Below are 12,952 nucleotides of genomic sequence, written 5' to 3'. Positions count from 1 at the left end.
TTTATTGATTTTTTGGACTGAATACACTTGAAATGTGTTTGTTCTCTCAGACAAATGTGCAGTAAAACGTTGTATGTTCGAATGGTGAAATAAAGAAAAAATGTAAGGCTGAGATATAAGCATCATCGATAAAATTATGAAATGTGTGTTGAAATGGTTTTGGCATGTAAATTGAGCGAGTAAATAAAGGATAGTAAAACAAATTTACGAGGCAAATGTAGTTGGTAATAGAAGCAGTGGTAAACCGAAGACAAACTTGGCTTAATCAAGTATTTCAAATACTTGAAAGTGATCAGGTCGGAAGTCGGAATGATCGGCGTGTATGTATGTGGAGAAGCGTGAATGTGGAAGAGGCGAAGATTATTTGCAGACAGATTAGTGTGGCGGTCTATACTCTCTGGCTACTTGCGGGAAAACGGCGTGATGGTTAGTCAGTTAGTTTTTATTGAATCCCTGCTTTAAATAATATATCCCAAGAAAAAGTCAAAACCAGGCCAAAAAATATTGCTGAAAACACGTTTAAACATAACCATGACCGCCAAACGTTGGTCGTAATATTTTTTACTTTGAAAAAATGATCACACAGCGGGCAAATATTGTGACAGGGATATAACAAAATGGCGGGAAAATTGCGCGCCAAAAGCGGTGACAAATGGCGACGGTCCCTGGGGCACACCAACGCCGCCAATGTGACTCAACTCGTACTAAACATTTATAATTTATCAATTTGTTTGGCCCAAGCGAACTTTTATGAAAACAAAAATAAAACAACTTCTGTTATGTAATGTTGTGCCCTACCAACCCCAGAAGGGACCTTTGTAGATATTCTTTTGTTTCGATCTGTTCGAATCAATTCGAATTTTGAAAAGAGATCTATTGAAAAAACAATCAAAAGTTACAACATTTTGAATTTACTCGTATTCGATCGAATTAATTCGTATTGAAATAAAAAAATCATTTAACAGTAACGATAGTCATGTTGCGTTCTTTCTGCCTACCCCTGTGGTGAACCGGTATGATTTTTAGCTATACATAGTGATTATCTAATACACTGCAAACAATTTTTTTTTCAATTATTATTTTGTATCGCTAAATACTCTCATCAAATCTTATTTACATTTTTTTTCAAATATTCTTTAAATAAATTGAGTTTTTATCTGATTCAAAATAACAGCTTATTAAATATTATATTTGAAATGGTTTTGTGTGTATGAGAAAAAAACGTGCGGCTAGAATTTTTAATTTGAAAAATCATCTTGTTATATTTATGTAGGCTCCGCTTCGTTGCAAGCAATTTGAGCACTTGGTGCGGTTCACCGAAGCGCTAATTTCGCCCACACCGTTCTCAAGTACAGTGCTGTACAAATTAAAATTACCGAATTATCATGGGCGCCTCCTGGCGGGAGGCAATTAAACTTTTAATCCCGTTACGAGTTTCCCGCGTTTTTACCGCTCAGTATCAGCAACGGAACCGTTTCACCATTTGCCATACACATTTATGTACTTTTACCACTAGTTAAGGTACATTTTTTTCCATTCCGCTTCCTTGAAAAGAACAATAATCCTGCATTTTATATATTTGTGTAATACATATATACATTCAAACATTTACTTACATTTCTTTCATTGATAGTCTTATTGTCTATTAGTCCACAAATCCAGATTTATGGATATGAAAATAAAATAAAGTTTGGATACCGATGACGTAAGTGAATGAGCTCAGAGTGAAGAATATCACTGTCATATGGGAACAAAAATGGGGGTAAAAATAAATGGTATTACATGACACGAAAAATACAAAAAACAGGTATGTCATACGTACCTGTTCTTCTACTAGTTTGTAAAAGGTGTTCATTTCTAATTTATAAAAGTACCTCAAGCTCATTTTTTTTTTTTTATTAAAATTTCAATTGTTTAATACCACTTTTCTTAAAATCCAAGTCCACACGTGTTTCGATGCATTCCGCATCATTAACGAAAATGTATCGAAACGCATGTCACAATTTTTTTATTAAATAGTGGCATCAAGTAAAATTTATTGAAATGGATATATTATTACAAAGTAGCTGCTGAATCAAATTATTAAAGCAATTAATTAAATTCGAAGTGAAGAAAATATCACTCTGTCCTTTGATATCAAACTTAATGTAAATAAGATCAATTATTGAAATTATAAATTATCAGTTTAAGAAAAATGGTGAATTCGCTTTTTTGAACAGTCTTTCAAATACGTTTAAAGTAACAGAATCTAAACGTCAGATTCACAGATGTGGAGGTCCTCACCAAAACGAAACATTGCCATTATTAATGATTTTAAGTAATCAGGAATTCTAGCTTGTAAAGCTTGTTTTATATGATTTTGTATTGGTTTAACACAGGATTAGTCATGTTTTGTCGAAACTTTAATTAAGATTTCGATAGAATACAGTAAACAGAACGGATTTGCATTTAAAGGATTTTTTGCGCAATATTAGAAATGTAACTTTTTGTTGAGGAACTCCACAAATGAGGACTTGCCTTTTCATCAATCAAGATGGCCACCCAATGTGTATTGTGCCCTGTACACATTGCATTACGCTGTGGAAACGCCTTTGCCGCCATAATTGGTTTGAATATTGCATTTGATCACTGCTCGCGGGCGACGTCAGAACGACGACGCAAACAGTAAAGCGTGAAATGACAGGGTCCCGAAACCTTCGCGCATTAGTGTACACTGTACATTTAGGAACAGGTACCTACTCAAAATGGCGTCCGGTGTGAACATCGCCCGGAGCAATCCCATCTCATTTTAATTACATCCATTTAGCTGATTAAAAAGAGAAAAATTGAGGTTAGGCATTTTAGTAAACAGGACTTATTTTAAATTACGGTTTTGAGACACCGCGTACCACTTAACTCGAAAAAATATTAATTAATTCATGGCATCATTTGTCTTTGATATTTTCTATCATCTTACATTAAAAACTGTAAATTTCGATCAAAATGTGTGTATAATTTATATCTCTCACTGTAAAATTGAGCCATTCACACAAACGTAAAAAATACTGGTGTTTTAATGGTAAATACCACTACTTCTGAAAATCTATTTTGACACGTGTTTTGATGTATTTTGCATCATTTCCAAACACCGTACGATGTTTGAAAATGTTGCAGAATACATCAAAACACGTGTCGTAATAGATTTTAAGAAATACCATATTGGTTTCACCAAGTAAAACTTAAAATAAAAAAGGAAAATATAAGATATTACCTCAAAGTGACTGCCGAATCAATTAATGAAAGTAAAAAAAAGGTATCTGCAATGTATATGACGATTAATGCATGAACGTACTAAAAAAAATCCGCAGTAAAAAAAAATCATGTTTTAACATGATAAGAATATTAACAGCGAAAGTTCATCTTGGTATTCTTCGATTATTTTATACATTACTTTTTAGTAAAAATTACATTTTTTTAAATACCACTTACCATTGGTCTTGTGTGTATGTTAGTAATAATAATAATAATAAAACCCTTATCCGCACCCCAATGGTGCATAGGGCACTGTGTCTTATAAACGCAGTGTTATCATGATCGTTTTACACATGAAGGAAAGGTGATCAGCCCTCCGCTTCAGGTACCAGTCCATGGTAATATTGAATAAATATTACAGTGAAAAAATTACTTATATTTATTTTCACCCCCCTTGGGAATCGAACCCGGGACCTCCAGAACGGTAGCCGAGCGTGCTGACCATTACACTACGGAGGCGGACAAAAGGCGGTGTATGTTAGTATGTTGCAAAATCAATTTAACAAATTTTACATACAAATAACTTTGGAATCATTTAATTCACAAAAAAATATTGACTTTGTATTCATATCGTACGAGTTTTTACTCTAAAATGTACGTCATTAGATTAGTAAAAAAGAAGAAGAACAAAAGAAAACACATCTGACCTAACATGACCTTTTCAACCTTAAACAAATCGACAATCGATTTCCTATATAAATTCACTTTAAAATCTCTTCTCTGAACAATTCATTCGATCATTCCAGCAAGGGCGGACTCACAACGTTAGTTCGCAAAAGGAACAAATCCGCGTAAAGTGGACGTCGGAAAGGCGGGAAGGAAAAAGGAACTATGTAATGTACGTTTCCACCGACAAACCGGTTAATGCGAGCGGAAGTCGAACGTTAGCGCTAGTGTCGCTCATGTACAAATGCTTATCCGGTCTCTGTTGGCAGGAACACTATCCACGATCTTTAGCGAAAAGATAAAGTGAGCCACTACCCGAGCTTCACAATCGACTACGGTACATAAGAATTTTCCTCTTAGGCGGCTTCATAATTGACCATTATAAAATGTATCAGGTTTCTATATTAGTATCATAATCCCATTGAGCCTAATAAAAATGTAATATATCAACAAAAAAATATTTTATATCGATACACTATTACTGAAATCTACTCGTCTTATTGTCAGATAAGAATCGGTGTATTTAATAAAGTCAGTTATAGCAAATGAAAACTTTTCGAAAAAAACAAACTGGCAATGCACAATGGAGTCCTGGCTCCAACCCTAATATATGGATGTGAATCATGGAGTTGGTAAATGAATGATGAAAGTAGACTGAATGCCGTTGAAATGGGATCTTTCAGGCTAATGTGCGGTAAAACGATGTATGATAGATGGATATATAAGGAAATAATGCAAGCCTAAGATAAGTATTGTAAAACTCACTTGATTTATACAATATTGTGAAATCGTTGAAGCTAATGAGGTGATGAATATGTGATGAATACCAATAAAAAGGTTAAAAATAGTGCATTTAATTTTAAATTCAACAACATCGATACCATTTTTGCAACATGAAGAAAAATCTGTTAAATCCGTCATAATAAAGATGGATTTATCAGATTTTAATCCCGTAAGAAAATATCGTGTAAAAAGTTGAGGGGCGTTCAGAAAATATTGTTTTTTTTTTAAATTATGTTAATTTTAAAATAATTTCAAGAAAAAAGTAAGTATTCATCGTTTATTTATCAAAGTATACAGCTTTTGTTAAATTCAAATAATACGCCATAAAAAAAACGCATTTCAGTAAAAAAAAAATACTAAGATGGTGTTTAAAGTAGACTACTACAGTATATATTTAACTGAATATAATATTTTTCTAGCGAAAGCTTAGCACATTTGTATGGCGGATAGTATTTGAAGTACCTGCCTCAATCCTCAAACGATGAAAATCCAAAGCGCTTCGGATTCACAGTTGACGGCCCAAATCCGATTCCTGTATCCAGCTTACTCGGGATTTGCGTCAGTTTTGATGGGGACAAATATCGCCGTTGTTTAACTGTCGCATTACTGTATTTTATTTCCGTTTTACATTGTTCCGGTTAGTGAATGCTCGCTTTTGAAGAATATCGTAGATCAGAGTTAAATGGAATTCTTAGAAACCTCGTATAATATAATTTTTACCTTATGGATGGATAAAAAGTATATTAACGTATAGTTCCAGGTCTTACTGAAATTAATTTATTTTATTTTTCAGTGATTGATACTAATTTAAAAAATAAACTTTTCAATTATTTTCGTCTTAAATAAGAAAAAAAATATAAATATATATTTTTTGCTTGTTATTTTTTTAATTATTAAAAACTCGTTCGAATATATCCTTACAGTTTTAGGCGTACTCGAATGTTATATACATTACGTAAAAAATACAATACATTGACAAAGTATTTATTTTTAAGCGATATCAAATACCAGTTATGCGTTTTGTCATAAACATTCTGAAACTTATAAAGCTTGCAATTATTGATCTTAACAGAGGTCTGATTGAGGTGTTTTGAAAATATATCATATTTATTTATTTACATTAGAAACTTATTTTTAATTTTTAATAATTTGAATTTTTATAATTATATTTTTCTCGATGTCTCTTCTTCTTCTTTGTGTAAACCTTGTGGCCTGTTTTAAAGAGGGATTAGCCCCCTGCGATAACAATGTATAAGTTTGTGTGTTTTCAAGTACATTTTATTTTAATTAAATATTAGTTTACCTTTATTTTGTAGGATAACGACATAATGTTTTTATTCAATATTTATTCATGAAAACAGCCTCAAATTAAACATTGATACTACCTGTATCCATTCGAGCCATTCATCTTAAAATATCTCCATTTTCGGATCTCGAATCGGTATCGCAGTGCGATGATTCAGGCTGTATTTCCTGTTTGAAAGAGCCTCCAACATTTTTCAGCTATTAGCCAATGGCAGGAAATCCTAGCTTCTGCTTTGAAGTCCTACGTTTTCCGGAAATGGAAACGGGCTTTGGATGATAAGTTTTTCTATCCGGAAAAAAATAAAGAGATATCCTTCGCGCATTACGTACGATACTCTTTTAGCGCTTACGAAAGCATGGTACAGGTATTTTGTAAGGATACTTTTTATGCCATCGCGAATGGTTTTATAATGCCTTCTTTCAGTAAAAAAAAAATCTGTACGAACCATAAAACTTTATCATTTTACGGTTATTTACGTAAATGTAAATAAATATTTTATTCCGAACGTAAATCTCAATAAAAAAAATCCTTAGAGATAAACACGTACCATATTTACACCACCACAATAAATAACGTTGAGTATCCGTTTTGTATGACATACATTATAAAGAGGATATTATTTCGTCCGCCTCCATATGTAATAGTCAGCACGCTCGCCTAACGTACTAGAGGTCCATGGTTCGATTCCCAGGGGGTTTCAAATAAATATTAGTTATATTTCACTCTAATATTTATTTACTTTTACCCTGGACGGTACCTGAAGCGGAGGGCTGATCACCTTTCCTTTATTTGTTAGCTATCAAGATAACACTGCGTTTATATGATGCAGTGCCTTATGCGAGATCGTGTGCGAGTATAAAACTATAAAATTATTAAAGTTTTATATTACTCGTACAATTTATAATCATTTCTTTTGAAATATTGCATGTAATATTAAAAATTCATCAGACCATTTATTCACATCCCGACACGTACAACGTTTCTGGCTACAATTTTTAGATTTACATTTCATTTAGCTGCGAGCAGAAAGGCGAGAGAGGAATCTTCCGTTATAATAACTTGTTAAGCCTTCGTCTTGAGTATAATACGAATGGCTTTCAGCTCCCATGGACTGAGAATTAGCTCTTCCATAGCCTGTATCCTTTCAAATTTTAGCACAACAAAAAACTGGAAGTTTTTCCCTGAACTACTTACTCCTCTGCTCCTCTCAAAACTTGAAACGCTCCGAAAATGAATATTTTCTTTCACAACGGATGAATTTTAATATTGTAAACCGAAAAAAGTTGAAAGAATATTTTGCATTTTTTAGCGCAAGTAACTTTTCCGTGTACTTAAGGCTTTTTTTGTTTGTTTTAACGATCTAAAGAGGCTGTTATATTACTTAAGAAGCACGCTCAACATCTTTTCTTCAGATCGGCCCGATCAAAGCAGAGAAATACGCTCTACACTTAGTCTGCTAAAGTTTTTAATGGACATTCAAAAATCAAATTTATCATATAATCGACCTAATTTTCGTTTTATTTAAGCATTTTTAAAGAATTTAATGATTGGGGTTCCATTTATCAAGAAGTCAAGTTATTATCATTTGATGATGTTATTTAAGTCAGTTTTGTATTTTTTGGATTGGTATGACTTCCTTTTCTCTCTCTGCCATTTCCATTTGAACCATGATTTTTTTTTTCATTTAAAAAAAATTTAAGGTAACTTATATATATTTTGTATATTAAAAGCATTGTCACTTTGTGGTATGGTAATATAATACTCTCCTTATCATTCATCGTTCACTTAGTGTAATACCACTTTAACTAAGTGATATTGCACAAAGTGAACGATGAATGATAAGGAGAGCATTAAATTAAAATAACATACTAAAATAAATTATACAAATCTCTCCCACGGTGTCAGGTTTGTTAGTTCTAGTTTCGAAACAAAATAATATATGTTCGAGAACAAACAAAAACAACCTACGTATTTTCAAATAAATCTTTCGTAAAATGAACGAAAAAAAGCCAGTGGAATTTCGACGATTTTTATGTCGTACGAATTGTGATATATATTTTTTCATTTAACAAACCTATTTTGGAGTAAAAACTCGCTCTTCATTTAAATTGGTCCAAGTATTATTTTCATGGTTTATTTATTGATTTTTATTTTCCAAAATTAAATGCTATTGTGTGGTCGTCAAGTGAATGCCAAAGTCGACTTCAAATGACGCAGACGGTGCACTTCTCCAAAGCGAAGTTCCGTGCACATGCCATTATGGACTGCTAATGGACCTTTCCAATTCAATTAGTCATGACTATTGTGACAATGTGGACCAATTTGCGTTGCGAAAGAGCGGAATATTGGAATCGATTTGCTACTTTTCTACGATTTTCTTTAATGACATTGATATACTATAAATTTATTTATAAAGCACAATAGTGAAATGCAAACACGATTAGTGTATACATCTTGTTTTCCCATCAAATTTATGTTTACAAATGATATCGAAGTTAAGAATACATCCATTTTTCTATTCCTTAGAATACCTACGTACAAGCTTTTAACATATGTAGTTAGCTCTTGCTAGCTTCTATACATTTATTTATTTATTCATATTATATTTGTTTTGTCAGGGTTTTAGGTCAGTAAGTGAAATAGAAAATAAATAAAATTAAAATATGTTTTTCTGATGTGTTCAACTTTACAATGCTTTTGAAGCAATAAAAATATAATTCTCTTGGGCAGCTCTTATCAGCCCCTTGACGGTCCTGATCCCCGTTCAATCTCGTATATTCCCGAGTCGGGAGATTTATCTTCTGCCCACACCTCGTCTCTCTGTTTTGCTTTTAGGTCCAATAGCTCGTACTTCTCTCCTCTTAGCACATGCCCCAGATAGGACACATTTCGGATCTTGTTATCAGTCAGCCTCTGTCTCTCTGCTCTTGCTCTTTGGTGTACATTTACGTTGCTGACCATATCGGTCCATGGAAAGAGTAGCATTCTACGATGTAGCCATATTTCGAATGCCTTTAATCGGTTCATACCGGTGAAGCTCCACTACTCAACTCCGTATAGAAGCCATTATTATACTCTCCGTATATTTGCCGAAATTCCAAATTGAGTTTTAGATTAGAAAACTATTGAAAATAAATGTACCGAAAACGTTGGCATCGCAGTGGGTAGTCAGCCTTAGTTATCATTTGTGAGTCAGACGATGCAGTTGAATATTATAAGCACAAAAATGTCGCTTTTTGCGATCACCCGGTATCCCATTTAAGCCAAAGATATCATTTTTATCTCCAAATTTATGAAAACTCATAACTTGATGTTTTTGAATACTGACGTTTAATTACTGTACTTATACGAACTTATACTATGTTCTTTACTTGTTGGCAAGTTCTTTTACATAAACGCATAGGGCATACTCTACCCTGTAATATTTCTCAAGTTCCGACCCTTCCAGACCGTTTTCTTGAATGTAACCTAATGACGCGAGAGCTGGTCCAATGCGCAATTGACACAAATTGCTATAAAAGATGCGGTTAAGCACTTTGTATTACACATGTAGAATACTTTTCCTTTCAACTTGACCCAAACTCATCCCACTTTATGAGGCTTATTTAACATAGGTCTAATAATAATATGAACAATAGTAATGCACATTTTCAAACACTTTTTGTATTAGTTTTGCAATTGATTTTTATTTTGTTGGGAAAATTACAACCAAAAGTGTATTGAGACTATTTTTTTAAATTATTACATGAAATACACAATTATTTTTTTTGTTCAATAAGAAAATCTATAATAAGTTATTGGTTATGTTATGTATATAAATGATTTTTATCTTTTTTTATGAAATAAATATTTTCAAATGTGAATGATGAATATATTTGGATTCACCACAAAACTAGACTTTTGAGAATTAAAAGAAATAATGCAAAACACCTAATATGAATTAAAAAACGAATAATAGTTTTTTTTTAATTTTGTTTAGAAAACAGGTAACATCTTGTGTCCAACATATAGCACATATCATAAGGTAAACTGCATAAGAAAAATATAAGACACCCTTGTGACTATTATTATTACATTTATTATTTAATTTTTGTATTTATGTATCTCAAAATATTAATGGTATGGTATTTCCTTGGCAAACCATAATGTATCGCTAACCTACCTACTTAAAAAAAAGCTAATAAAAATACCGCTTGTGGATTATGATATGTAAATAACAATTCACAGTTGCTTCTTTCACGTTTTCAATTATTTTCCTAGTAATGAAATGTAAAACAAACGCGATGAAATTTCCGTGTACACGCGGCGGTTATATGCGCCTGTGGTTAGATGAAAAATTGCATTCATGCTCTACGGGTTGCGGATACCGCCCCGCCAGGCGCTCGGCGCTTCAATTATTACGAGTCAGATGATACTCGACTCCCTGTAATTATATTTAATTTCACTGAAACGGGTAAGTAATATGCTCCAGTTGTCTTTTAAACGCCTCTGTATAGGGACTAACTTGATACATGTTCATTTTAAAGCCTTGTGAAAAGTCCTTTTAATGGTTTAAACGGATTATTTCAGGTATCAAAGAATATTTAATTATATTCAATCAGAGGATGGTTACAAGAGTTACGTGTATTATATTGGGAAGTGTGAATTAGACAATAATTTAAGGATAAACAAAGTAGTATTTGTATGAGACAATAAATCAAAATAATAATTTATATGATTAAATGTAAGGATGTTGAAAATTTCATTCCCAATTCCGATTATTCTTTCCTACAATCGTTTAATCAATCTCGTGACAGGGTTCAGAATAAATATGAAGGAAGTTCACATTTGAAATGCCTCGTCTCGTGGGATAGTCTTCCATCTTTGTCTCGGCTCCGACGCGAATTCTCGTCGATTTCTTTAATAAAATATGTCAATCTCTCAAACACGGAAAAATAATATTTCAACCAATAGATTCCTTTTTTATTTGTCGCGTAATCCGAAATAATTACCTGTCGTAATAATAAATTGATAGCTCTTCTCCATTTATCCGATTCTAGGTTTTTCGGAAGATGTCCATATAAGTCTCCATTATCAGTTTAGAGAGTTTTGACAAGTTGAAGATCTTATAATTTTTACCGGCTATCGACAAAGTAAACTATGAAAGTCAAGAGTTTTATGCCACTTTACCAAAAAATTCACCGTGCTTTTAATTTACAAAATATTATAATTTATAGTTGGCCTAGTGATGTAGAATTTTAAAGTAGTATTGCACAAAATGAACGATGAATGATAAGGAGAGTGTTGAAAGCTTCTTCATCTTCTTCTTCAAACCCTTATCCACACCCCAATGGTGTATGGGGCATTGCATAATTTAAACGCAGTGTTATCTTGATCGTTACACATGAAGGAAAGCTGATCAGCCCTCTGCTTCAGGTAGCAGTTCTACTAATATTGTAATGGTACTAAGGCTACTAAGGGTAATATTGAATAAATATTAGAGTGCAAAAATCACTGTTAATTATTTTACACCCCCTGGGAATCGAACCCGGGACCTCCAGAACTGTAGCCGAGCGTACTGATCATAACACTACGGCAGCGGACAGGGAGAAGGTTATATTACCATTCAAAAAAGTAAACAATACTTTTAATTTACAAAATAGTCCACAGTTGACCTGTTAATGAAATTATGGTAATTTTGAAACTGGTAGTCGTGACGTAGTGTTGTAAACTAGAATGTATTATACAAAATGAACGATGAATGATAAGGAGAGTATTATATTGCATAACCATACCACGAATTTGACAATGATTTTAAAATACATAAATATAAATATATAAATATAGTTGAACAATTTCCGTAAAATCCTAACCAAATTTGAGGCCGCCAGTAATTGAGTAAAACTGTATCTTAACGCGCCCCACTTTCCTAGGACGGCTCGTGGAATCTGTTTATCCGAGGGTGAGAGAGAGTTCTCTCCTCCCGTTTATCTGCCGAATCATGCTTGCTTCGATTTATAAACGTCCGAAGCAAGAGGTTGGCCTCTAACGAGCTCTGCAGATTAATCTGGAGTCCGAGAGCTCCGCGTCCTCTCCGATACCATCTCCATACTGTGTAGACTAACTCGTATTGATTGGGCCATCCGCTGTACAGCCTACTTCGTTCATTTTTCACTATAACCTACCGACCTTTTTCACTTAAAAGTTACTTCGAAATTCCGTTATTCCGGCGTTCGCATTTTTCTCATCTCTCTTTGTCTGATTCTCAATCTGTGTTCACATTTACGAAGGTTTATTTTTTTATTAATCACTTGTATAATACAACTTAATGAGTTTTATTTCTTTACACACGACTTGTTTCGAAAACTTACAGATGTTTTCATCTACAGGTGAAAAGTAAAACCAACGAGCAAAACATATTTAGGTATATAAAGATGTTGATATGGTAATTAACGGGACTATTTTGTATTTTGAAACAGATATTATTAATTAACGTGTTATCAGAATTATTTATTACTTTAAAAAAAAAATCAGCATATTGTACCACAAAGTTAATGTCGAATCAATAAATAATATTAGGTTTATTTTACATTTTTACCGTTTTTTTTTTACAAAAATGCTAGTAATGTAAGCACATATTTAACCACTCACCAAGATTTTTGTCTTCCGATTTTGAGACGTATCCGTCTCTTCCTTAGGACAATTGCTACAACAACATACAAACAATACCAAACGTGACTACTTAAGTACTTTTCACGATTTTTTTTACGGAAATGGATAGATTTTACCACAAAGTGGCTACCGAATCAATTATTGTTACTATGCACACACTTACAACTATACAATATTAATCATAACCGTTTTTGGTTGATCCGAGAACCTGCACATCCACTAATTACATATGTAAATAATTGAAAATATGAAGAA

General features: G+C 32.9%; 1 protein-coding gene across 1 annotated transcript in view; it reads left to right on the top strand.

The window, feature by feature from the left end:
• Nucleotides 1-617: 617 nt before the first annotated feature.
• Nucleotides 618-12,952, top strand: part of LOC148299438 (uncharacterized) — a gene marked incomplete at its 3' end in the record, with an annotated part of 86,733 nt that continues 74,398 nt past the window's right edge. Inside the window, exon 1 of the mRNA XM_088276090.1 lies at nt 618-689. Coding sequence (XP_088132216.1) covers nt 618-689 — 72 coding nt within the window. The remainder of the gene's footprint in view (nt 690-12,952) is intronic.

The sequence above is a fragment of the Brachycentrus maculatus genome, unplaced genomic scaffold, assembly GCF_059751285.1.
Source record: "Brachycentrus maculatus isolate JH-2025_06_01 unplaced genomic scaffold, ASM5975128v1 h1tg001151l, whole genome shotgun sequence".
In the NCBI taxonomy this organism is placed as follows: domain Eukaryota; kingdom Metazoa; phylum Arthropoda; class Insecta; order Trichoptera; family Brachycentridae; genus Brachycentrus; species Brachycentrus maculatus.
This window is presented reverse-complemented; position numbering and strand designations above follow the sequence as displayed.